The 24393-nt window shown below is 41.8% G+C and overlaps 1 protein-coding gene across 3 annotated transcripts; it reads right to left on the minus strand.

The window, feature by feature from the left end:
• Positions 1 to 3501: 3501 nt before the first annotated feature.
• Positions 3502 to 24137, minus strand: LOC127570087 (uncharacterized). 3 transcript variants are annotated; one of them, XM_052015362.1, is made up of 11 exons: positions 24003 to 24137; positions 23344 to 23682; positions 20885 to 21154; positions 19252 to 19581; positions 17053 to 17325; positions 12708 to 12815; positions 11153 to 11257; positions 8000 to 8083; positions 5100 to 5126; positions 4320 to 4424; positions 3502 to 4099 (listed from the first exon to the last, which is right to left on the minus strand). In XM_052015362.1, the coding sequence occupies exons 1-11, from the start codon at positions 24061 to 24063 to the stop codon at positions 4080 to 4082; spliced, it is 1722 nt and encodes a 573-aa protein (XP_051871322.1). In that variant the 5' UTR covers positions 24064 to 24137; the 3' UTR covers positions 3502 to 4079. The 3 variants fall into 3 exon arrangements, with proteins under 3 accessions (XP_051871322.1, XP_051871323.1, XP_051871324.1); XM_052015363.1 differs by lacking the exon at positions 5100 to 5126; XM_052015364.1 differs by lacking the exons at positions 5100 to 5126; positions 8000 to 8083; positions 11153 to 11257.
• Positions 24138 to 24393: the final 256 nt, after the last annotated feature.

Below are 24393 nucleotides of genomic sequence, written 5' to 3' on the forward strand. Positions count from 1 at the left end.
TCTCACAATAAGGACAAATATTACAATAACATATTGAAGGTATTTTTGTCTCAGTATGGTACCAATCCACTATAAAACCCTCTGTAACTGCTGATTAAAATGCCTGCCTGTACTGAAATAAGCCTGGGGTAAGCCAGCAAGGCACATGGTGGAGGTGCAGTTAATGCTGCCTCACAGCTTCAGGGATCTGGGTTCGATCCTGGCCTCCAGTTGTGATTGTGTGGAGTTTGTATGCATCCCTGTAATGGTGTGGGTTTCCACCAGGTCCTCCAGTTTATTCCTACATCCTCAAGTTGTGTTGATTTGTAGGTTAATTGGCCACTGTAAATTGCCTCCAGTGTGGATTGATGATAAGAAAATAGGGGTGGAGTTGATGGGCATGTGACAGAGATCAAGTTACCAGGAAAAAAAAGAGAATGGGATTAGTCTGAGAGCCAGCAGTGACTTGATGGGCTGAAGGGTCTCCTTATCAATTTTCATATCTCTCACATGTATGTTCATGTTCACAAGGACCAGCTCTAAACTTCACAAGTTCAACAAGACAAGGAAATGGAAGAATCTGTTCCTACTTGTGAGATATATTTATTAGTCACACGTACATCGAAACACACAGTGAAATACATCTTTTGCGTAGAGTGTTCTGGGGGCAGTCCGTACGTGTTGCCATGCTTCTGGCGCCAACATAACATGCCCACAGCTCCTAACCCGTAAGTCTTTGGAATGTGGGAGGAAACCCACACAGACACAGGGAGAACATACAAACTCCTCACAGACAGCGGCCAGAATCGAACCCGGGTCGCTGGTGCTGTAAAGCATTACACTAACCGCCACAATTCCACATGTTAATGATCGCTCGGCCTCACCAGCATACATTATTCCAGAACAAAGACACCCTGTGCGACAATGGAAGGCATCAAAGCAATTTGACCTTTAAATTGGACATATCTGACTTTACTTTGTTAGTTAACAATAAGGTTTATAAGTGGGCAGAAGAACCAAACATGTTCTGGGATTGAATAGCCTTCATCAGTGTTGGGGTTGGTAACTATTGTGTTCTGTGTTGATGAGTGGTTATAACCTGTATATTCATATTAAGGGAAGTTTAATCTAAGTGGGGGGAGTGTGGCATATTGAGTTATGCAATTCATTGTGTTCAACAAGTTGCAGTCGTGCTGGCTGACCAGCAGTTAACCAGCAGGGGGAGTGAGAGGGAGAAAAATGGAGACCCAGGAGACTGCAGATGCCGGAATCTGGAGCAACACAAAAGGTGCTGGAGGAACTCAGCAGGTCAGGCAGCCTCTACGGAGGGAAATGGACAGTCGAGGTTTCAGTCACGTGCATGGCACATCAGATTCACAAGGTGCATATTTTGCTTTTTAAACCGGCTCTCCACTTTTCCCCCCCCCCCCACCCATATCATGGGATTGAGTTCATATTTATATTAGGAGTTGGACATGGAGTAAAAATCCAAGATAAGAGCTTAACCCGGAAAGGGTGCAAAAAAGATTTACGAGGATGGTACTGGGGGGCTGGAGAATTTAAGTGATAAAGAAAGGGGCTGGATAGGGTGAGACTTTTTTCCCTGGAGCATAGCAGGCTGAGGGGTGACCTTACAGAGGTATATAAGATCATGAGGGGCATAGATAAGGTCACATTCTTTTCCCCTGGGTAAGGGAGTCCAAAACTATAGGGCATAGGTTTAAAGTGAGATGGAAAGGTTTAAAAGAGACCCGAGGGGCAACTTTTCACACAGAGGGTGGTACATATATGGAATGAGCTGCCAGAGAAAGTGGTAGAAGTGGGTACAATTGTGGCATTTAAAAGACATTTGGACAGGTACAGGGATAGCAAAGGTTTAGAAGGAAAGGGGCCATATGCAGGCAAATGGGACCAGCTCAGTTAGGCAACTTGATGAGCATGGATGAGTTGGACAGAAGGATCTGTTTCCATGCTCTATGACACTAAGAGCCAATGATTGGTTCCCACTCCACAGGGCTTCCATCTTCTTCTGAAAAGTAATAATAATTTGCATTTATATAGCACCTTTAATGTAGAGTAAACATTCTAAAGTGCTTTCTAGAAGGTTTACCTGTCAAAAATTCACACTAAGCCACTGACATTAATATTAGGAGAATTATTAAAAGCATGGCATGTGAAGTGTGCCTTAAATCTGATTTGGGGGTACAATGACAGAATGGTTTAGTGGAGGGGGACAACAAGGTTTATAAACTAGATGGATGAAACATGACCACCAGTGATGGGGTGAATCTGGAGTGGAGAAAGTAAACTATTCAACACTTTTCAGTCCAAGCGTTTGGAATCTTGCAGGTAACAGAGCAGGTGTAGAAGTGATGGGTAAGGGGATTACATCACCTGCTCTGGCAGCACGCTCCAGATATCGACTACTCCCTGTGTAAAAAACTTACTCTTCAGATCCCCTTTAAAATTCCTTCATCTCTCCTTAAACCTATGCCTTCTTGTTTTTGATACCCCTACCACTGGAGAAAGATTTTGACTACTACCCTATCTATGCTGTCATAAAGTTTTTTACATAGAGTCATAAGGTCATGGTGTTATACTGCACAGAAACAGTCCATTTGGCCCAACATGTCCATACCAACCAAGGTGCCCACCTAAGGTAGTCCCATTTGCTTGCACTTGGCCCATATCCCTCTAAACCTTTCCTATCCTTGTACCTGTCCAAATGGCTTCCAAAATTGTAATGGTACCCACCTTTATCACTTCTTCTGGTAGCTTGTTCCATATACCCACACACCCTTGGTGGAATAACTTGCTCCACAGGTCCCCTTTAAATCTTTTGCCTCTCATCTTAAACCTACACCCTCTAGTTTTAGACTTCCCTATACTGGGGAAAAGATTGCGACCATTCACCTTATCTATGCTCCTCATGATCTTATAGTCCTACTAACCTATACACTCAGGGCAAATTACAGTGGCCAATTCACCAACCAACTGGCATGTCTTTGGGATGTGGAAGGAAACCAGAGCGCCCAGAGGAAACCTACATGGCTACAGGGAAAACTTGCAATCTCCACACAGACACCACCCAAGGTAATATTTGATAAAGTTACAGAGACATTGAAGAGGGTTATGCACATGTGTCGTATAGATGATCTTTCAAAAGTGTCACATAATAAGGGGAGGGAGATAAAAGGGGAAGTGATACTAGACATAATAATAAAAAGCAAAGAAATTGCCTTTTGAACCATTTCCTTAATTAGGTCATGACTTCAGGGATCCTTCTCCTCTTCCCCACTCACAAAATGGAAAGAAAGCAAAAAATGGGAAGAAGTATCTCTACACTGAAATGAAGTATCTCTATAAATTACAGCTGTTCTGGTGATGGAACCCAGAACCAGGGGCATAACCTTAATATTGGAGCCAGACTCTTCAGGGGTAATGAAAGAAGTATTAGTCACACAAAACTAGTGAAAATGTAGTACTCTCTGCCTTATATAGTTATTGCTGAGAAGGGTCAACTAAAAATCTCAATATGAGATTAAGGTGTCATGATGTTAGTGGTCACTGTACTAAGAAGAGCAGGTAAAGTTAAAATTTAGATGGACCATTTAAGATAAGATAAGATTTCTTTATTAGTCACATGTACATCGAAACACACAGTGAAATGCATCTTTGCTCAGAATTTTCTGCAGGCAGCTCAGAAGTGTTGCCACACTTCCGGCACCAACATAGCATGCCCATAACTTCCTAATCCGTACGTCTTTGGAATGTGGGAGGAAACTGGAGCACCTGGAGGAAACCCACACAGTCATGGGCAGAACGTACAAACTCCCTACAGACAGTGGCCGGAATTGAACCCCCGGGTCACTGGCTCTGTAATAGCATTATGCTACCTGCCACGCTACTGTGCCTGATAAACAGGCTTGAAGGACAGAATAGGCCTCTTTGGTTCTTATATTCGTGTGCCATTCAAGATACAGTTGAAATGTCCCACATTTTCTGCTTTTACTTCACATTTCCATTATCTGCAGGTTTTGCTTTTCCAAACTCAGATGTTCAATTGAATTACAGTGCCAAAGATTACAGATGATTTCTCTTCACCTGAAGCCCGTTGACTCTGAGCAAATAGGAAAACATGAAACAAAAGTGTTAGATTTTACAGTGGATTCCTTTTCCTTACCATAAAAAGGTTTTTAGGATGTTTCACTAAGTTTATAGCATTTTTACTCACTGTATCTGAAGATTGCAGATTGTATTATTCATTGAGTATAAGACCTTTGAGGGTTAATACACCTGACTAAAAAGGATACATGTATACAATATAACTTGCAAATTACCTGGTCTCTTTTGAAACCTGACAGCAGCGTATTGAATTTCGTCAGGGTATGGTTCTGAGTTTGGGATTGTCCGACTACCTTCTGGTTCCCTTTGATCTTCATTGACTGTGAAGGTGAATTAAATCAATTTGGTAATTGAATAAGTATTTGAGAAATTTTTCTTTCAGCTGCTATTTCACATCATGAACGTTTGGAAGCATGAATTTTTGACATACTTTTTGCCTAAGTATGTCTCCTGTGGCAAATTTATCTCACTTGGACGCAGAAGAAATGGATGAGTGGGGAGATTAGCCAAGGGTATGCTATAGCTTCAGCAGAAGAGCCAGAAAACCTGGTGAAGGATAAGCACATGTGCTAACCCTGAACTCCTGGCACAAAAATCACTTATTGGAATGCGTGATCTGCAGAGTAGACCAAAAGCAAAATACTGAAGACACTAGAGATGTGAAATATAGCTGAAGATACTCGAATTTTTCATCGGGGTGGGTAATACCTGTGTTAGGTCCACATTTCAGATCAACCCCTTTCATCAGAATTGTTGGGTATGGGGGATGATGCAGTTTATGTTGGGACTGTAATGTTTTGGCTGATCTGTTCTATTAGTTTAGAGAATGAGATAATGTCTGGCAGAGCACTGGATAAGTCGAGTCTGGAGGTAACAAAAGCATGAACACATTTTTGACAGTAGCTTCTCTGGGACAGCAATAGAGACAGACAATCTTACAGGGGTGGAAATATGTAAACGAAGAGTGGTTGTTCAGCTTTGGAGGCAATACATACCAATAAATGTGAAGTTGTCCATTTTCACTGGAAAAATAAAAAAGAAGTTTGTCATTTCCATGGTGAGAGGTTGCAAAGGTTCCCAGCTGCAAAGGGATCTGAGTGTCCTTGTGTAGAATTTGTTAAGGTTAATATGCAGGTATAGGTTGTTATTATATATTGTGAGGGGAATTGCATACAAATGTAGAAAGGTTGTGCTTCAATTATACAGGGCATTGGTTAGACCACATCTGGAGCACTGTGTACAGTATTGGTCTCATTATTTACAGAAAGGTGTTACTGTGTGAGAAGCAGTTCAGAGTTTACCAGATTAATAGCTGGAATGGGCAGATTGCCTTATGAATAAAGAACAGACAGGTTAGCTTTATACTTACAGGGGATAAAAGATTGAAAGGGGGCATAATTGAAACATGCAAGATCCAGTGAGGTCTTGACTGAGTGGATGCCAAGGCATAGTTCACCTGGTGGGGTAATCTAGAACTAGGGGTTTAAAATAAGGGGTCATCCATTTAAGACAGAAATATGGTAGATTTTTTTTCTTTCAGAAGAGCTTGAGTCTTTTGCTGTCTCTTCCTCAAAGGTTAGTGGAAGCAGAGTCCTTAACTATTTTTAGGGCAGTGGTAGATGGATGAATGATGAGCAGTGGGTAAAGGGTTACCATGGATAGACAGGAATGCAAGGTTGAAGTTGCATTCAGAACAAATACAATTTTATTGAACTGCAGAGCAGGCTTCAGGGGCTGAGTGACCAACTCCTGCTCCTAATTCTTAGGTTTCTAGATTCATACAAGTCCATGTATCCATACAAAGAAGGAGATGTGGCTTTGTAAGGCTCAACCTAAAGTGTAAATATATTAAGTAATGATATTGAACGGTTCCCTTATATTGGTATTGTCACTTGTACCGAGGTATAGTGAAAAGCTTCTCTTGCAGACCGATCGTACAGGTCAATTCATTACACAGTGCAGTTACATTGAGTTAGTACAGAGTGCACTGAGGTAGTACAGAGTGCACTGAGGTAGTAAAGGTAAAAACAATAGAAGTAGAGAGTAAAGTGTCACAGCTACAGAGAAAGTGCAGTGCAATAAGGTGCAAGGTCACAACAAGGTAGATCGTGAGGTCAGAGTCCATCTTATGGTATAAGGGAACTGTTCAATAGTCTTATCACAGTGGGGTAGAAGCTGTCCTTGAGTCTGGTGGTACGTGCCCTCAGGCTCCTGTATCTTCTACCTGCTGGAAGAGGAGAGAAGAGGGAATGTCCCGGGTGGATGGGGTCTTTGATTATGTGGCTGCTTCACCAAGACAGCGAGAGGTAAAGACAGAGTCCAAGGATGGGAGGCTGGTGTCCATGATGCGCTGGGCTATGCCCACAACTCTCTGCAGTTTCTTGCGGTCCTGGGCAGAGCAGTTACCGTCTGTAGCTGTGACACTTTACTCTGTACTGTTATTGTTTTTACCTGTACTACGTCAATGCACTCTGTACTAACTCAATGTAGCTGCACTGTGTAATGAATTGACCTGTATGATCGGTATGCAAGTCAAGTTTTTCACTGTACCTCAGTACAAGTGACAATAATAAACCAATACCAATACCAATAGCTAATGACTAATGGTATGTACACAAAATGACTAATGGTATATACACAAAAGAATTACTTGCATTTTACAAGGCTTAATATATGACAGCAGACATGGACATGCATGGGTGATAAATTTAATTTGGTTCTTTGATAAAATAACAGAGTAAGTGATGAGTGCAATGCATCTATATTGTATCGATAGCCTTTCAAAATATGCTTTATAAAGTGCCACATGGTAACCCATGGGACAAAAGGGGAAGTGATGGTGAGCACATGAAATTAAGATATTCATAGCAGAGAAATCGTCTTTTGCACCACTTCCTGAATTGAATGATGACTGCAGAAATCCTTCTCCTCTTCACAAATGGTGAGAAGCAAAGATCAGATGGAAATCACAATAAAGTGAAGTATCTCCACAGAATCCAGCTGCTCTGGTGGTGGAGTCCAAAACCAGGGGCATAACCTTAATATTGGAGCTGGGGGTGCTGGGCTTCAGGGATGATGCAGTTGTTACTCGAAGCTAGTGACAATGTGGAACACTCTACCACACATAGTTACTGCTGTGCAGGGCCAATTAAGAACCTCTAATCTGACATTAGTATGTTGTGATGTTAAGGATCACTCTACCAAGATGGGCAGATGAAGTTAAAATTCAGATCAACCATTTATCTGTTTGACTGAAGGAACAGTCCTGAGGGTCTGGTAGACCTCTTGTGTTCTTATATTCCTTTGCCACTCATGGGACAAATGGAATTTGCTCTAAAACATTGATCCATAATAACTGGGATTCAGCCTGGCTTGGGAGTTGTATTCCCTTGCTGGGTTTAGATATTCCATGAAATTGGTCTTATTTTCTTAAATGTGACACAAAATCAAGCTCCTGGCATATCCATGACTGCATTCTGCAATCATGCATTCTATAGTAAAAGACTCCTTTGTTTTTTTTCTCCCTTAGATTATGACTGTCAGTTTTCATGCTGAATTCCATTTCCTTACACAGGTCATAGGCTGAAGACCATTCACTAAGTTCTTTAAGTATATATGCTGGAACTTAACGAATCTGAAAGCTGCAGGTTGGATCTCTCATCAAGGATAGGATAAAAACAATAGAATATAGGAGCACGAGTACACCATTCAGCCCTTGAGACATTTTCTGCCATTTAACTCTATCAAGGCTGATCATCCACATCATGTCCCAATTCCCACCTTCTCCCTTGATCCCTTTATCCTTAAGCAATTTGATGTAATTAAATATTGAGGTTAATATGTATCATAGAAATTGATCAAAACACTGTCCTGTATAATTGAACTTGCAAATTACCTGGCCTCTTTTGAAATCTGACAGCAGCGTATTGAATTTCTTCAGTGTATGGTTCTGAGTCTGGTTCTCTTTGATCTTCATCGACTGTGAAGGTGAATTAAATAAGTTTAGTAATTGAATAAGTATTTGAGAATTTCATCAAACGTTTCTCTCAGCTGCTATTTCACATTAAGATCACTTGGAAGCATGAATTTTTGGCACATTTTTTGCCTAGGTATTTATCCTGTGACTGATTTATCTCATGCTGAGACAGAATAACTGGATGAGCAGGGAATTTTGCCAAGAGTGTGCTGTAGCTTCAGCAGAAGAGCCCAAAATCTTGGTGAGTGGATAAAGACAGGTGCTAACACTGTGCTCCTGGCAAACAACATTACACATTCTGCAGAGTAGACCAAAAGTAAAATACTGCAGACACTGGAAATGTAAAATAAGACTGAAATTATGAGAATTTCTCATCAGGATGGGCAATATCTGTGGTAGGTCCACATTTCAGATCGATGGCTTTCACCAGAAAGTACTGAGGCATTGGGTAAGGGGGATCATGCATGTTAAATTGGGACTGCAATGCCTTGGCTGACTTAGCTTAGAGAATGAGAGGATATCTGGCAGAGCATTAGATAAGTCGACTCTGGAGGTGCAAAAGCATGAATATGTTTTTGACAGCAGCTAGACTGTGACAGAGGTACAGGCAGGCAATCTTACAGGGGTGGAAATATGTAAACAAGAAGCGGTTGTTCAGTCTTGGAAGTAACACAGATCAATAAATGTGAAATTGTCCATTTTGGGAGGAAAAGTACAAAATAAACATGTTATCTCCATGGTGAGAGATTGCATATGTTCCTATCTGCAGAGGAATCTGGGTGTCCTTGTACATAATCTGTAAACACCAATATGCAGATAGTGTCTGAGAGTTATAGTGTCATACTGCATGGAAACAGGCCCTTCAGCCCAACTTCCATGCTGACTGAGTTGCCTACCTGAGCTAGTCCCATTTGCCTACCTTTGGCCCATATCCCTTTAAAGCTTTTCTATCATGTATCTACCCAACTGTATTTTAAACATTGTAATTGTACGCACCTATCACTATTCTGTATGTGTATCACACCTACACATCTATCACTTCCTCTTGCAGCTCGTTCCACATATCCACCGTGCTCTGTGTGAAAAACTTGCCCCTCTGATCCCCTTTAAATTTTTCGCCTCCTACCTTCAGTCTATGCCCTCTAGTTTCTAACTCCTGTTCCCTGGGAAAAAGACGGTGACCTTATCTATGTTCCTCCTGATTTTATATACCTCTACAAGGTCATACATAACATTAATTAGGAAGGCTAAAGTTTGTTATAATTTATTGTGAGGGGAATTAATATAAATGTAGGAACACTGTGCTTAAGTGCAGGGCATTGGTTAGACCACATCTGGAGTACTATGTAAGGTATTGGTCTCATTATTTATCAAAAGATATTACTATGTGGAAGCAGTTCAGAGAGGTTTACTGGATTAATACCTGGAATGGGCAGAATGTCTTATAAATAAAGATCAAACAGGCGTGGCTTATATTTGCAGGGGAGTAAAAGATTGAAAGGGGGCATAATTAAAACATAGAAGACCCAGTGAGGTCTTAACAGAGTGAAACCATCTTGACAGCATGGTTCTCCTGGTGGGGTAATCAAGAACTAGGGGTTACTGTTTAAAAATAAGGGATCAGTCATTTAAGACAGGGATATGGTGGAATTTGTTCTCTTCAGATGGTTTTGAGTGTTTGGATGCAGTGCCGAAGTTGCAATCAGAACAGACACAATTTTATTAAACTGCAGAGCAGGCTTCAGGGGCTGAGCAACCAACTCCTGCTCCCAATTCTTATGTTTCCAGATTCATAAAAGTCCATCTATTGGTACAGAGAAGGAGAAGTGGCTTTGTAAGGGTCAATTTAAAGAGCTGGAAGCTGTAAATATACTTAATGATAGTTAATGACTAATGGTATGTACACAGAATGACTAATGGCAAATCCACAAAAAAAGTACTTAACATTTTACAAGGCTTAATATATGACAGCAGATATGGATATGCATGGGTGATAAATTTGATTAAGTTCTTTGATAAAATAACAGAGAAAGTGATGAGTGCATTGCATCTATATTGTATAGATGGCCTTTCAAAATATGCTTGATAAAGTGCCACATGATAAAACATGGGATAAAAGAGGAAGTGATAGTGAGCACATGAAATTAAGATGTTCATAGCAAACAAACTGTCTTTTGCACCACTTCCTGAATTGAATGATGACTTCCCCACTCACAAAATAGTAGGACACAAAGGTTGGAGGGAAATAAATGAAGTACCTCTACAGATTTCAGATGCTCTGGTGGTGAATTTAAGAATCAGTGGCATAACCTTAATATTACAGCTGGACTGTTCAAACCTAGTCAAAATATAGAACACTTACCTCATCTAGTTACTGCTGTAAAGGACAATTGAGAACCTGAGACCAATATGTTGTGATGTTAAGGGTCATTGTACCAAGATGGGCCGATGAAGTTAAAATTCAGATCAACCATTTATCTGTTTGAATGGAGGAACAGGCTTGAGGGTCTGATAGACCTTTTTTGTTCTTATATTCCTTTGCCACTCATGGTACAGACAGAACTTTCTGCAACACATTCATCCATAATAACTGGGATTCAGCTAGATTTGGGAGTTGAGTGCTCTTGCTGGGCTTAGATATTCCATGAGACTAAGCCTATTTTCTTAAATGTAACCTAAAATTAATTGATAAAAAATCTCCTGGCGTATCCATCTAGTTCTAAAATCGTACCTTCTACAGCAAAAGATTTCTTTGTTTCCTTTACCACCCTCTTTCGCTCAGATCATGCACCTTAGTATTCATATTGAATTCAAGACCAGTCTCTAAGTTTTTTTTAACTATATAAGTTATAGCTTACTGAATCTGAAGTCTTCAGGTTGGAAATAGGATAAAAAGATCTTTGCTGTCATTTAACCCTAATATGGCTGATTGTCCACATCACTTCCCTAAATCCCACCTTCTCCCTTGATCCCTTTAGCTTTAAGAAATTTGATGGTATTTAAATATTGGGACTAATATGTATTATGGAAACAGGTCAAGATATTGGTTGTACAATAAAATTTGCAAATTACCTGGTCTTTTTTGATACCTGACAGCAGCATAATGCATCTCTTCAGTGCACCGTTCTGAGTTTGGGATTGTCTGACTACCTTCTGGTTCCCTTTGATCTTCATTGACTGTGAAGGTGAATTGAATTAGTTTGGTAATTGTATAAGTGTTTGAGATATTCATCAAGTTTTTCTCTCAGCAAATGTTTCTCATTATCAACATAAGTATTTATCCCGTGATAGCTTTATCTTAAATGGCCACCGAAAAAAAGAGATGAGAAAGGAATTTATGAGGTTTCCCACTGGTCTGATGTAACTTCAGTAGAAGAGAAATAGAACTTTTGCGAGTGGATAAAGACAGGTGCTAATCCCTCCATTCCCTGAAAATAACACTTATTGAAACCCATGTTCTGCAGGATAGGCCAAAGGCAAATATTTCAGTTGCTGTAAATACAAAATAGACAATGCCAGAATTGCCTACTTGTTCTGGCAGTGACTGTGGAAAGAGATATCGAGCCAAAATTTCATAATGACAACTTTCCATCAGAAATGTTTCTGAAAAATGATCCTTGGCCTGAAATGTTAACTGTTTGTCCTTCCACTAATGCTGCCTTGCTGTCTGATATGATGAGCAATTCCAACCGTTGCTGTCTTATCTCTGCAGAAAAGACTCTTGTTGGTCAGATTCATGTCAACTGGAACCCTCATAGAATCACCAAGTCATAGAACATTTACAGTGCAAGAGAAGAGTTGGCCCATCATGCCTGTGCTGTTGGAAAACAAGTTACCTAACCTCTAATGCCACCATCTAGCAATAGATCCATAGCTCTGCAGGTCAGACCTCTTCAATCCACATACAAATAAGGTTTCTGCCTCTGTCATCATCTCAGGCAGTGACTTTCAAACCCGTCACATGAAAATAAATTTCTCCATGTTCCCTCCAAACCAACTATCAATTATTTGAAGTTTCAGCCCCTGGTTTTTGACTCAGAAGGTAAGAGAAATAGATTTATTCTATTTACTCTCTGTTAGCCCCTCAAAATTATCTATATTTCAATTAAATCCCTCTTCAGTCTTCTCTGTTACAAACAATTCAAGTTTTTCCAATCTTTTCTCATAGTTATGATTTTCTGGCCCCTCATTAATCTCTTCAATCTCTTCTGCAGCCTCTCCAGTGCAATCACATCTTTCCTGTAATGTAGTGACCAGAACTCTGTGTGGTATTCAATGGCAATCCAATGAGTGTATTTTTGATTTATGCATTATTTTCAGGACCTGGATATTGTTAGAATGCCCAGCATGTATTGCCCCTCCCAAATTGTCCTTGAGAAGGTGATGGTGAGCTCTGCACCTCTCTCCTCTTCATCTGTAAACTGACCTTTGGCTCACTGTTGGCTGCATATCACTTGCACTTCACTTTTCATTTCTGCCCTTTGAGTTTCCCAGCGCAGTTGCTTAAAACTCTCCAATGAGCACGAAGCTTTGTGCATAAGCAAGCAGTAAATGTCACCTTATCCTCAGGATTTTCCTCATAGTTCTGTCTGGCACTTAATTCATTGCAGACACTCATTTCTCTTACCTGGTTTATGGATCCTCCTCTGGTAGGTTATCATTGCTGCGATGAGGCACAGAAGCACAGGTACCACAGCTATGAGAATGAGGTTAAAATAAGCAATCTTATCTTGCTCTGGAAAAAAGAATGATAAGAAATGGAGAGAATAAAAATGGGTTTGATGTAAGATTCGCATAAGTGGGTGGTTGATGAACTTGGCGTTACTCTTTCTATGTTGTATGTCTTTCTGACATCATTGAATATTTAGATTTGAGGAAATATTAACAACTTAACAAGAATAAGTGTGGCCATTAACAATCTGTGTGGACATTAACAGTCTCTTCACACCCTACCCAGAAGAGCTTACAGGAAGAGGCCTAGAAATTGTTCTGTGCCATTGATAGAACATCAGAACACTGTTGTTGGTTACACTAATCCTGTCAACTTTGCCTTCAGATCAACATCTTCAACTGTGACCATCACTGTCTTTAACTGTCAGGTCTCCCTGAAAGACATCGTGATGAAACGATGTCCATAGTTCATAGTGATGTCTATTGATGGGCTAGAAATTCTTGCAGTTATTACAATATAACATAGCAAATGCAATTTGTGCAACCTGCTCTTAAAAGGATATGCCACTATACAATCTACACACTTCCAGCTATAAAGGATTTGTTGTGATGGAATGAATGGATGCTGCTGAGGGAATTGGGAGGATGCTCACAGGGGTTAAGAGGCACCTGGAGAGATTGGTGAAGAACAGTGTCCACAGGAGGCATGTCCTTTGTTGGGTTTGTGGTCATGGAAGAAGCCATGGAGGTTCTCTACACTGTAGCTAGACAATCCTGGAAGGAGATTGTCATGGAGATCTCTTTCAGGACATGAGTCCCACCAGTGCAGCAAGTAGTGCTGCTGCCTCACAGCTCCAGTAACCTTGTTATGAACCCAATTTCTGGTGCTGCCTAAACAGAGTTTGCATGTTCTCCCTGTGACCATGCATTGGTTATACCATCTTTGTAATTTGTGCCATCATGTGATGCTATAAGCCAGGTATCAAAGCTAATCAAAGGATGATACCAAATTATTCAAGAATATTATTGTACGTAAGAGTAGTGATAGTACCATTTAAACACTATGACCTACTAGATTGTCACCAGAATTGGGGCAAATATTTCAAGGTTTAGAGTTAGTAATGTTTTCCTTGGATAGGTGAGCTAAATACCAAAAAAGGGGACAGAAGAGGGACACCATGCATACATGGAGATTTAGCCCACAGAGTTAACTTGCACAGTATATTGCAAATCATAGTGAAAGACAGAAGTGTATATCTATCCCACTAAATAAGTCAGACCTAGGTTGTGTAACTGCACTTAGAAACTCGGAAAAAAGCAACCCATTGGAATGTCCTCTTGGAAATGACTCTATACAGTTACAGGATCACAGCGTTCAGAGTTAGCTCTAAGACTGCCTCCATCATAATTAGAGGCACAAGAGCAAAGTATATCATAAGTATACAATGGGAGGTGATGATGTATCAAGTAAGTGCAGGTGATGGGGGTAGTTATTTAATAGAGCACAAGATAAGCCTCTGGAGGAGTGCTGTAAGTTGGTGATAACAGGTTTGCTCCTGGTACCATCACCATTGTCCCTAAGGCCTTCAATGAAAAAGGGATGCTTTGGGCAGGGCACCACCAGTCTAAATCAAAGGCAAGAGTGGATTATGTAGGCAGAGTGATGTCTGAAGCAACTGAACATTCTTCTCATCCTGGGTTGGTCAAGAAGTGATAACTGAATACATTGGTGTAGATGCTTTATCTTACCTCTAAGTGTCTATAAAAATGCTATGCTTTGTGCAATCAGACTGAGGGTGTGTGGACTGCACCAGTAAGGTATACAGGCCTCTCTCTCCCACCTTGAGGTAAAAGATGAATCAAATAAATTGGTTTCTTTATGACCTGGGAACAGGTTTATGTAAGAGAACCCACGACTGCTCCGCAACACTTTTACTGGAAGAATGATGAACAACAGCCAATCTACCAGAAAGACACAGATGCATAAAAAGTTGGAAGCTCTCAGAATCTCAGGTACCACCCACAGGTAGAGAAATAGAGTTAATGTTTCAGTCAACTGCTTTACCTGCTGAGTGCTTCCAGCATTTTCTGGTTTTGTTTTTCTGGAGTTGCCTCACAGGTGGATAGGGTAGTTAAGAAAGCTTATGGGATGTTAGCATTCATAAGTTGTGGGATCGAGTTTCAGAGCCGCGAGGTAATAATGCAGCTCTACAAAACTCTGGTTAGACCACACTTGGAGTACTGTGTCCAGTTCTGGTCGCCTCATTATAGAAAGGATGTGGAAGTGTTGGAAAGGGTGCAGAGGAGGTTTATCAGGATGCTGCCTAGTTTGGAGAGTATGGATTATGAGACGAGACTAAGGGAGCTAGGGCTTTTCTCTTTGGAGAGAAGGAGGATGAGGGGAGACATAATAGAGGTATACAAAATATTAAGGGGAATAGATAGAGTAGACAGCCAGCACCTCTTTCCCAGGGCACCAATGCTCAATACAAGAGGTCATGGCTTTAAAGTAATGGGTGGGAAGTTCAAGGGAGATATCAGAGGGAGGTTTTTTACCCAGAGAGTGGTTGGTGCATGGAATGCGCTGCCTGGGGTGGTGGTGGAGGCAGGTACATTGGTGAAATTCAAGAGATTGTTAGATAAGCATATGGAGGAATTTAAAATAGGGGGATATGTAGGAGGAAGGGTTTAGATCGACTTAGGTGAGGTTTAAAGGTCGGCACAACATTGTGGGCTGAAGGGCCTGTATTGTGCTGTACTGTTCTATGGTTCTACGGTTTTAGATTGCTGGAATGCACGTTTTTTTTGCATCAGAAAGACTCTCTGCTCTTCAAAGGAATGTTGTGGGACCCTGTCTGCTCTCCAGATCTGGAGATGCAGCAATCCCTCAGTTATACATTAAACGTTTAGCTTAAATGAAATGTGCAGTCTTGAGAGTGATTAGAATTGTTCAGGTTTGATACAAGACCATAGTTCCCAACCCTACTCAGTAACCAAGTGTATGTATATGGGTTCCAAAGAAGACATAGCTGGGCTCAGTTTTAATGTCCGGTGTCAGTATCTGCATATGAGCAAAGGCCACGTGAGCTGACATCAGAGGCCAGCTGTTGATCAGATCTCAGCAAGCAGTCGAAAATTTTCAAAGAAAAATCAGAATAGACCAGCAAGAGAAAACTGTTGTTACAATAACAACTCTTAAAAAACATTTGGATAAGTACATGGATAGGAGGGGTTTAGAGAGATATGGGCCAAACGTGGGCAAATGGGACTAGCTTGGTGGACACGATGGTAGGCATGGACAAGTTGGGCCGAAGAGGCAGTTTCCTTGCTGTATTACTTTTCTCTATGACTCTATAACATGTGCACCCTTATCCATTCTCATAATAAAATGCTGATAATAAAAGTGCATCGTTAGCACTGAGGGGCAATTATAACTTTAATGGCAAAGATGTGGAAGGAAACTTATGTTCCGAATACAACCTGAATCCAGAGTAAAATGGTAGAGGGTCAAATTTGGACTCCATATTCAGGCTACATTTTAGATGTTTTATTGAGTTTTGTTCCCCAGTTGGAGCCTTGACAAGTGTGGAACTAGAGCTGTTGCTAATTTTCTAACCACATTTACAGTTAGCTGTGTGGCAGAAACAGAGCCAAGAGTTTCTGAAAACTCTTTGCACCAATACTACAACTGCAACATCGATGCACTCTTGCTGTCACTAAATGTTCCCTTTTAATTCCTGCCTTTAATACTTACACTTAGTAAAGAAAATTGTGCCTCACAATATTCTGGTATCATTAGAGCTTGTATTAACTGAAATGCCTGGCATATTTAATCAGAGAAGAAGTGCACAGATACATTGTTTTAGTGATGCTACCTGAAAAGACAACTATTGGAAAGCACATTGGAAGAGCTCGTTCACTCATCTCTGGAGATACGATGGGATATTTTACATCAAACTGAGAGGCCTCAGGACCTTTCATCCTCTGGTAGCTCACTGCACATCAATAAACAACAAAAGATTGAGGAAAATTTGCAACCAGTTCACCAATTAAGTTTGTATTCAGCAGGCTAGGTCATTCTTCTTCAGCATTGATGAATTCAATGATGGTGAAAATATTGATGGAAGTTCTAATAACTGATATACAATGCCTCTGCACAAGGAACAGGAGAGCAATGGGCACTTAAGCAAGGTATGTGCAGTATAGATGAATGGGAAATAGTAAAGAATCACCTTGTATGGTTACAATAATAAGGTGTTACACTCCCATTATGCACATTATTAAACAAATGCAACTCTTACCATTATCATCAAGCTGGATTGTGATAAAAATCCTTGGCATTTTTCGATTAAACACAAGGCAGGTCCACCTTCTGTTGTGTTGCCCGATCTTCTGAATGAACAGTGACAGGCTGAAGTTTCCTTCTCCCAGGGCGTCAAATGTCTTTTCTTTAACAAAGCTTTTCCTGCCAGTCTCCATCCAAATGAGCCTTGTTGCTTCTCTGAGGTGTGAAACAGAGCAGGTAAGGGTAACGCTCTCTCCTTCAGCCAATGGACGAGAGGGAATCACTGTCACTACAATTAAAGAAAGTCTTTGTTTCAACAATGTGTGATATTAGGATATTTCACCCCCAAGATGTTCCATTTGTCATACCCTTAGCTAATTCCTTCTATGGCATTTAGAACATAGAACATAGAACACTACAGCACAGTACAGGCCCTCCGGCCCACAATGTTGTGCCGACATTTTATCCTGCTCTAAGATCTATCTAACCCTTCCTTCCCACATAGCCCCCTATTTTTCTATCATTCATGAGTCTATCTGAGAGTGTCTTAAATGTCCCTAATGTATCTGCCCTCACAACCTCTGCGGGCAGTGCGTTCCATGCACCCACCACTCTCTGTACAAATAACTTACCCCTGACATCCCCCTTATACCTTCCTCCAATCATCTTAAAATTATGTACCCTCATGTTAGCCATTGTCACACTGGGAAAAAGTCTCTGACTGTCCACTCGATCTATGCCTCTTATCATCTTGAACACCTCCATCAAGTCCCCTCTCATCCTCCTTCTCTCCAAAGAGAAAAACCCTAGCTCGTTCAACCTATCATAAGACATGCTCTCCAATCCAGGCAACATCCTGGTAAATCTCCTCTGCGCTCTCTCTAAAGCTTCCACATCCTTTCTATAATGAGGCAACCAGAACTGAACACAATACTCCAAGTGTGGTCTAACCAGAGTTCTATAGAGCTGCAACATCACCTCACGGCTCTTGAACTCAGTACCTCGACTAATGAAGGCCAAAACTCCATACGCCTTCTTAACAACCCTATCAACCTGCCTGGCAACATTGAGGGATCGATGGACGTGGACCCAAAGATCCTTCTGTTCCTCCACACTGCTAAGAGTCCTGTCATTAACCTTGTATTCTGCCTCTGAATTGGATCTCCCGAAGTGCATCATTTCACACTTATCTGGCATTTGCTGTAAAGCAGTACCGTTTAGGAAATCTGTAACTTTCCTGCCTGGGCCCCTTGTTATCTCTCTGTAAAACAGGCTCAAGCAGCTACATGCAATTAGTTCAAAGCCAATATTATAGGATGGAAATGCTCCCACTGTGGGGCTACAGTCATCACCAACCTTTCTTCATGTAGAACCTCAACCCATGGCCATTTGGGTTCACAGCATAGGACACATTCAGCTCCGCTCTTAGGAATTGTCATTTTTGCAGTTCAAATAGATCACGAAGATAAATGGGGATGAGAAAAATTGTTTGGGCATTTTAGTTCATGTACCTGGAAAGCTCATCAACCTGAAACATTAACTCGGTTCCTCCACCACAGCTGATGCAAGACTACTAACTATTTCCAGCACGTTCTGTTTCTTTTTTTCTGATTTTCAGCATCTGCAGTTACTTGTTTTAAAGCCTTTGAGTTTTCCCATTACTGTAGTCAAATGTTCTTTTAAGCTTATTTCAACCCCTTCATTACCCAGTATCTGATTGTACATTTAAGTCACTGAACGTCTATTTACCTGTAGCCTTCTTAAGCATCCTCTAGTAGTATATATGTTGAGTGCAAGTGGTTTGACTCACACTCAACTCTGAATCTAAATTCATTAGTTTGAAGCTGCTGCCTTATGCTCCTGCTTCTCCCCATTACAATTGGATGTTGAATCTGTGCCTCTGAATGTTTTCTCTAGCAAAGGGAGATTAAAATCAGAAAGGAACACGGGAACATGTCTGTTCAAATGAAGGAGTAAGCATTTCATACATTCTTTAATTCAGCAGGTTTATAGGTCTTTGGCAGGGAGTCTGTGGCTGAAATTCCACAGAATCCCACTAACCTACTGCCATAACTCAATCAGGAAGCCTTGGAAAATGACAGAAAATGCTATTCATTTCCCATTGGTTTTTCCAGTACCCTCCCAGGACTATAGCAATTGACTGATGGACCACATACAAAACTTAGTGCCACTGCCTTTAAGTTCTAGGTCTTACGTTTGGTGGTCATCAGTTCCACTGTCACCACTTTCGCTGTGTCCATGGTACAAGTGTAGTTTCCTGCATCTTCAAACTCTGCAGGGGAAATCTGCAGAGGAAAGCTCCTCCCATCAGAATCTTGCAGACTGATTCTATTCCAAAGCTCTGGGATACTTGTATCCCTTTGTCTCTTGTCATCAGAAGACATCACCCTCCTCTGTTTTCCATCATTGTAGCTTTTCCAATGCCATGCTGAATGATTATAGTTGGAATCAACTTTACAGTTCAGGTAGAGTGGATTATCACCAAAAATTGGCAAGAAGCTTGTATATTCTTTCCCAAAGATTGCTGAAATAGAAAAACAGACAAGGAATTAAGGAAGCTGAGAAAGAGGGGAGCATGGGGGGGTGGGGAGGGGGTCACCATCAATTGTCATTATCAGCTGATCTGACAGTGCTTCAGTTATTCATGGTCCAGAGTGAACACCAACTGAAGCATCCAGCACAAAGATCAGGTACTGGTGTCATGATAGGGGAGGAACCAGCTTCCAGTGGGCTCAGGTCTTGATCTTTCTCCACTGCAAATGTTCCTGATTGTTAAATCATGGGACTAACTGCCAGGCCATCAGCTGAGCAAGAACAAGCTAAACGTAACATTTGGAATTTTATGAGGCCCCACCTGACTGAGTATCAGAGCAAATTGGCATATACAGTGAGTGCCAAGGATATAGCACTACAGCCAACACCAATGCTGGAACAATACCAACGTGAATACGTGCATCAGCTCCAGAACTAGCACCATCAGCACTAACTTCTGCACCAACAACAGATCTATTGTCAAAATCAGTATCAACAGCAGCAGTAGAATGAACATCACCTCCACCAACTCCACGGGCAGCACGGTAGTGTAGCTGTTAGCGTAATGTTATTACAGCGCCAGCGACCTGGGTTCAATTTCCGCCGCTGACTGTAAGGAGTTTGTACGTTCTCCCTGTGTCTGTGTGGGTATCCTCCGGGTGCTCTGGTTTCCTCCCACAGTCCAAAGACGTACGGGTTAGGAAGTTGTGGGCATGCTGTGTTGGCGCCAGAAGCATGGCGACACTTGCGGGCTGCCCTCAGCACATTCTTAGCAATGCAAAAAGATGTATTTCACTGTGTGTTTCGATGTACATATGACTAATAAATAAATATCTGATCTTATCATATCCCTGCTCAACAGCACCACAAACATCAATGGTAATGATACCAGCAACAGGAGCAATATCACCACTAAACCTCCAACAGTACCAGTAACTTCTTACTGTTCTTACTGTTGCCTTGCAGCTTGTGAAATGGAAGCTCTTTCAGTTTCTTCAGCCTGGGCAAGAAAGATGGGTCCAGACTGGGAGCCAAATGCTTTATTGACCACAATGAACCAATCAGGAAGGAGCTTTTCTAATCCTGAAACTGAGGGAGCTGAAGCTGCTCGGGAAAATCTTCACACCACACAAGCATAAGGAAGGAAATGCAAACTGGGTTCAATCAGATTGGAGCTGGTTTTGACCTGAAGATCACAATTTGGGCACAGGTCAACCAAGGTATCTTTCAGAAACTTGGTGCAATCGTATTATTTCAGGAGCTGATATTTATTCCGAGGCAGATTTTGCACTTACATAGACTGAGATACAATTCGATATCAACAGTGAGAACTGTTCTTCCATGAGCTTGTATTTCACAAGCATATCGTTCCTTATCCTGTGTTTGGGCATCACGGACTATCAGATAGACTGTGTTATTCAGCTGGATCTGGTCTGTGTTGTTCCTCTTATTCCGAGATGATTCTTTCTCTGTCCAGTGAAGACTGACGGTATCAGGGAGCCTGGAGATGGTACAGCTGAAGGTGACATCACTGCCCAGATACTGATACCGGGGATCCCGCTCAACTGTATGTTAAAGGAAATGGAATAAAGTAATGAGAAACTCTGGAATGATTTGGAATTGTTACCCTGGGTGATAAGTCATCTCTAATCATTCATGACTAACTTAATGTCATCGGTCTTTGGAAAATGATGAATACTGTACAATAACACAGGATAAAGGAAATGGAAAGGAAAGCACAGTCCATGGGTGAGAAGGTTATTGAGATTATGGGAGGGTCTCAGGGAGGTGAACAAGAGTAATGGAGAGATGATTGTCATAGACAGTCGTACAGCACAAAAACAGGAGCTTCAGTGCACCAAGACCGCACCAACTATCAAATACCCATTTGTATTAATCCTACATTAACCCCATTTTATTCTCCCTGCATTCCCATCGACATCCACTGAAGATTCTAGCACTCTCCTTCACACCTCAGGCAATTTACAGAGCCCAATGAACCCATCAACCAGCATGTATTTTGAATGTGGGAATAAACCAGAATACCTGGGGAAATCTACTTGACCACAGGGAGCATGTGCAAACTCCGCACGAGGTTTGACCCCGGATCATTGGAGCTGTGAGACAGCTGCTTTACTGGCTGTGTCATAGTGCTGTTCCAGTGTGGTGATTTTTTTCTGTCAGCAGCAAAGGGGATTATGAAGACAATTCATTATATTGAAAATGTAAAGGATCTGGAAGAAGATAGAAGTTAGGGACTGCCCAGCAGGTTGCGAAGAGCCCGTTCAATTAGCCTCAGCCCTCCTGTTAACATTGACCTCAGTACTTGAGACCAAAGCCACATCAAAGTGACATCAGAACAAGGATGTACACTGTTTGATGTCACTCAGATATCCAGTTGCATCTGTAAGCACAGAGGACACAGATGAAAAATCTGGAAGTGCACTAACGGCATTCAACGTACTCAGTCATATTTAGCAATCGAATTTGGTGGGAAAAAATCCACAGCATTGCACACATAAACAGTGTGGTAAAACTTCTCAGACATGGGTTTTTTTAAGAAGGTGAGTTCAGAAGGCAAGGGGACAGAGAATGAACCTGCAGGCGATGATGGTAGACAATAGGAGGTGATTGTGATGAAGCAGTCAGTGTGCATCAAATAGGAGATCAGGTGATAATTCTGAAATCGAGGTAATGCAAGGAGTTAAAAATTGTGAGGTCAATGATTATTTACTGATGAAAAACATTATGATGCTGGAGGAACTCAGCAGGCCAGGCAGCATCCATGGAGAAAAGTAGGTGGTCAACGTTTTGGGTCAGGACCCTTCTTCAGGACTGAAGATAGGAAAAGGGGAAGCCTAATATATGGGGTGGAGGGCGGGGGGAGCAGAGCAGTGATAGGTGGACAAAAGAGGTGGTGATAAGTAGATCCAGATAGTGATAGGCAGGTGTGGGGGAGGTGGGGAGAGCAGATGCGGAGGGGGGGCGGGGTGGAATGGATTAAAGTTAAGGAGAGAAAAAAGGAGATAGAGAAAAGAGAGATGGCTAAGAAAGGGAAGAAGAAGCATTGTTGTGGGGGGGGGGGGGCGGTGTGGGGATTACTTAACGTGGTTGAATTCAACGTTCATGCCGTTAGGCTGCAAGGTTCCAAGAGGGAAAGTGAGGTGCTGTTCCTCCAGTTTGGGCTTGGAATTCTCCTGCTTTTCTCCACGGATGCTGCCTAGCTTGCTGAGTTCCTCCAGCACCATGCTGTTTTTCATCTAGATTCTGCAGTCTTTTGTTTCTCGATGATTTGCTGATGCAGAGCAAGGCCAAAGGGTGACAGAAACAATGTCCGTATGCTGGGTAAAGTTGCAGACTGCAAAGTTTTGCAGAATTTATGAGACGTGACGGAGATGCAGACAGCCAGATCCGGTCATGCTTCTGAAAAGAAGAACGGTTTTCTGCTTTGTTTGGACTTAAAGAGGAAGTGAACAAAACCAAGACTGCAGAATAAAGAAGTAGCTGGAATGTAGAATTTCAAAACCTTGGGGGTCTTCAGGCTCCTTAGAGTTCACTGACAGTCGGATCCACTGGACAAATGATACGCAGGGAATGAAAGGAAAATGCAAGAAAAAACAAGTTTTCTTTCGTTATCATCACTGAACATATTTCAGTGGAATATTTTGACCACCGCAGGATTCCCCTAAACAACATGTGGAACATGTATTATATAACATTGTTAGGTCAAGCCCACTATTCTTCTTCCGCCTACCTTTGATCAGAAATATTTCATGCTGTTTCAGTATTTTCCTCTCAGGTTCCGTCTGTCTGAGGGTAAACAGCCCGGCAGCTTCAAAAGCAGCCTTTTCGATGGTAAGATGGCGAGAGTCGTTGATCCGATGCCACCTGGGTCCGTTGCTCTTCAGACCTTCACTGAGCCATTCTGCTCTCCAGCCGTGTCCCACCGCCTTCACTTCGACCAGCGCCTTTGTGCTGGGCTCCCCCCGGTGTGGTCTCCAGTCCCAGACAGCAGTGCCACCAGCGGGAATATCCGATCCATTCAGGACAATGCGCTTTCCCTCCACTGGGACATAAATAGCAAAGGGCTCTTCTACGATAAAATGGAAGACATCAGCGACTTTAGAACACCAACAACCCATTCAGAAAATAGACAGTATTACAAGTACCAATTCCTGAAAAGAGTCGACTCAATTGAGGATTTCTATCGGTGGGGTCTTACTTCGTCCTCAACAGGTTGGAGATGTTTTTCCTGTCTCCATTAGTTTTATTTCAGCAGTAGAGTCATTCCCGGTGTGACTGATTCTTGACATCGGCTCTCAGCCAAGTGTCCAAAAGTCACTTCTCTGCCAAAGATCCACGCTGAAGAAGAGCTGTTCACGCTCGCTAAACGTTTGTTCCAAATCTACTTACCCTGTGTGAAAATGAATCCAGGCAGCAGGAAGAAGGTGGATATTATCAGCCCTCTCGGCATTGTGCCCAGACACGTTGCCTCTTTGCCTGTTGCTGCCTTTCTGAGCAATAGCTGGGTTCAACCTGCAGAGAAACTCTGTAACGGCCGAACACCCATAAGAGGGAACCGAGCTTTCTACTTCCCTGTTCAGTTCCGCACAGCAGACTAATTCTCTTCTTGCTCTCTCACTGACTTCGACTGTGATTGGCATCCCGTTAATCTAAGTATCTGAACTACTCTGCAATGAATGAAAGACACCATGTGTGATGGACAAGAATTGGGATGCTGGCGAGACTGCACTTGGAGAATTGTGCGCAGTTCTGGTCGCCTAACTATAGGAAGAATGTCATT

Source organism: Pristis pectinata, chromosome 4, assembly GCF_009764475.1.
Source record: "Pristis pectinata isolate sPriPec2 chromosome 4, sPriPec2.1.pri, whole genome shotgun sequence".
NCBI classification, from domain to species: domain Eukaryota; kingdom Metazoa; phylum Chordata; class Chondrichthyes; order Rhinopristiformes; family Pristidae; genus Pristis; species Pristis pectinata.

What these genes read in the sequence shown, in the direction of transcription:
- LOC127570087 (XM_052015362.1), bottom strand. Translation starts at nt 24,063, where the DNA reads ATGCCGAGAGGGCTGATAATATCCACCTTCTTCCTGCTGCCTGGATTC. An exon ending in AATCCAGCTTGATGATAATG is followed by an intron (nt 12,816 to 17,052) that starts GTAAGAGTTGCA and finishes TCTTTTTTCCAG; the next exon opens with AGCAAGATAAGATTGCTTAT. An exon ending in GAGGAGGATCCATAAACCAG is followed by an intron (nt 11,258 to 12,707) that starts GTAAGAGAAATG and finishes TCACCTTCACAG; the next exon opens with TCAATGAAGATCAAAGGGAA.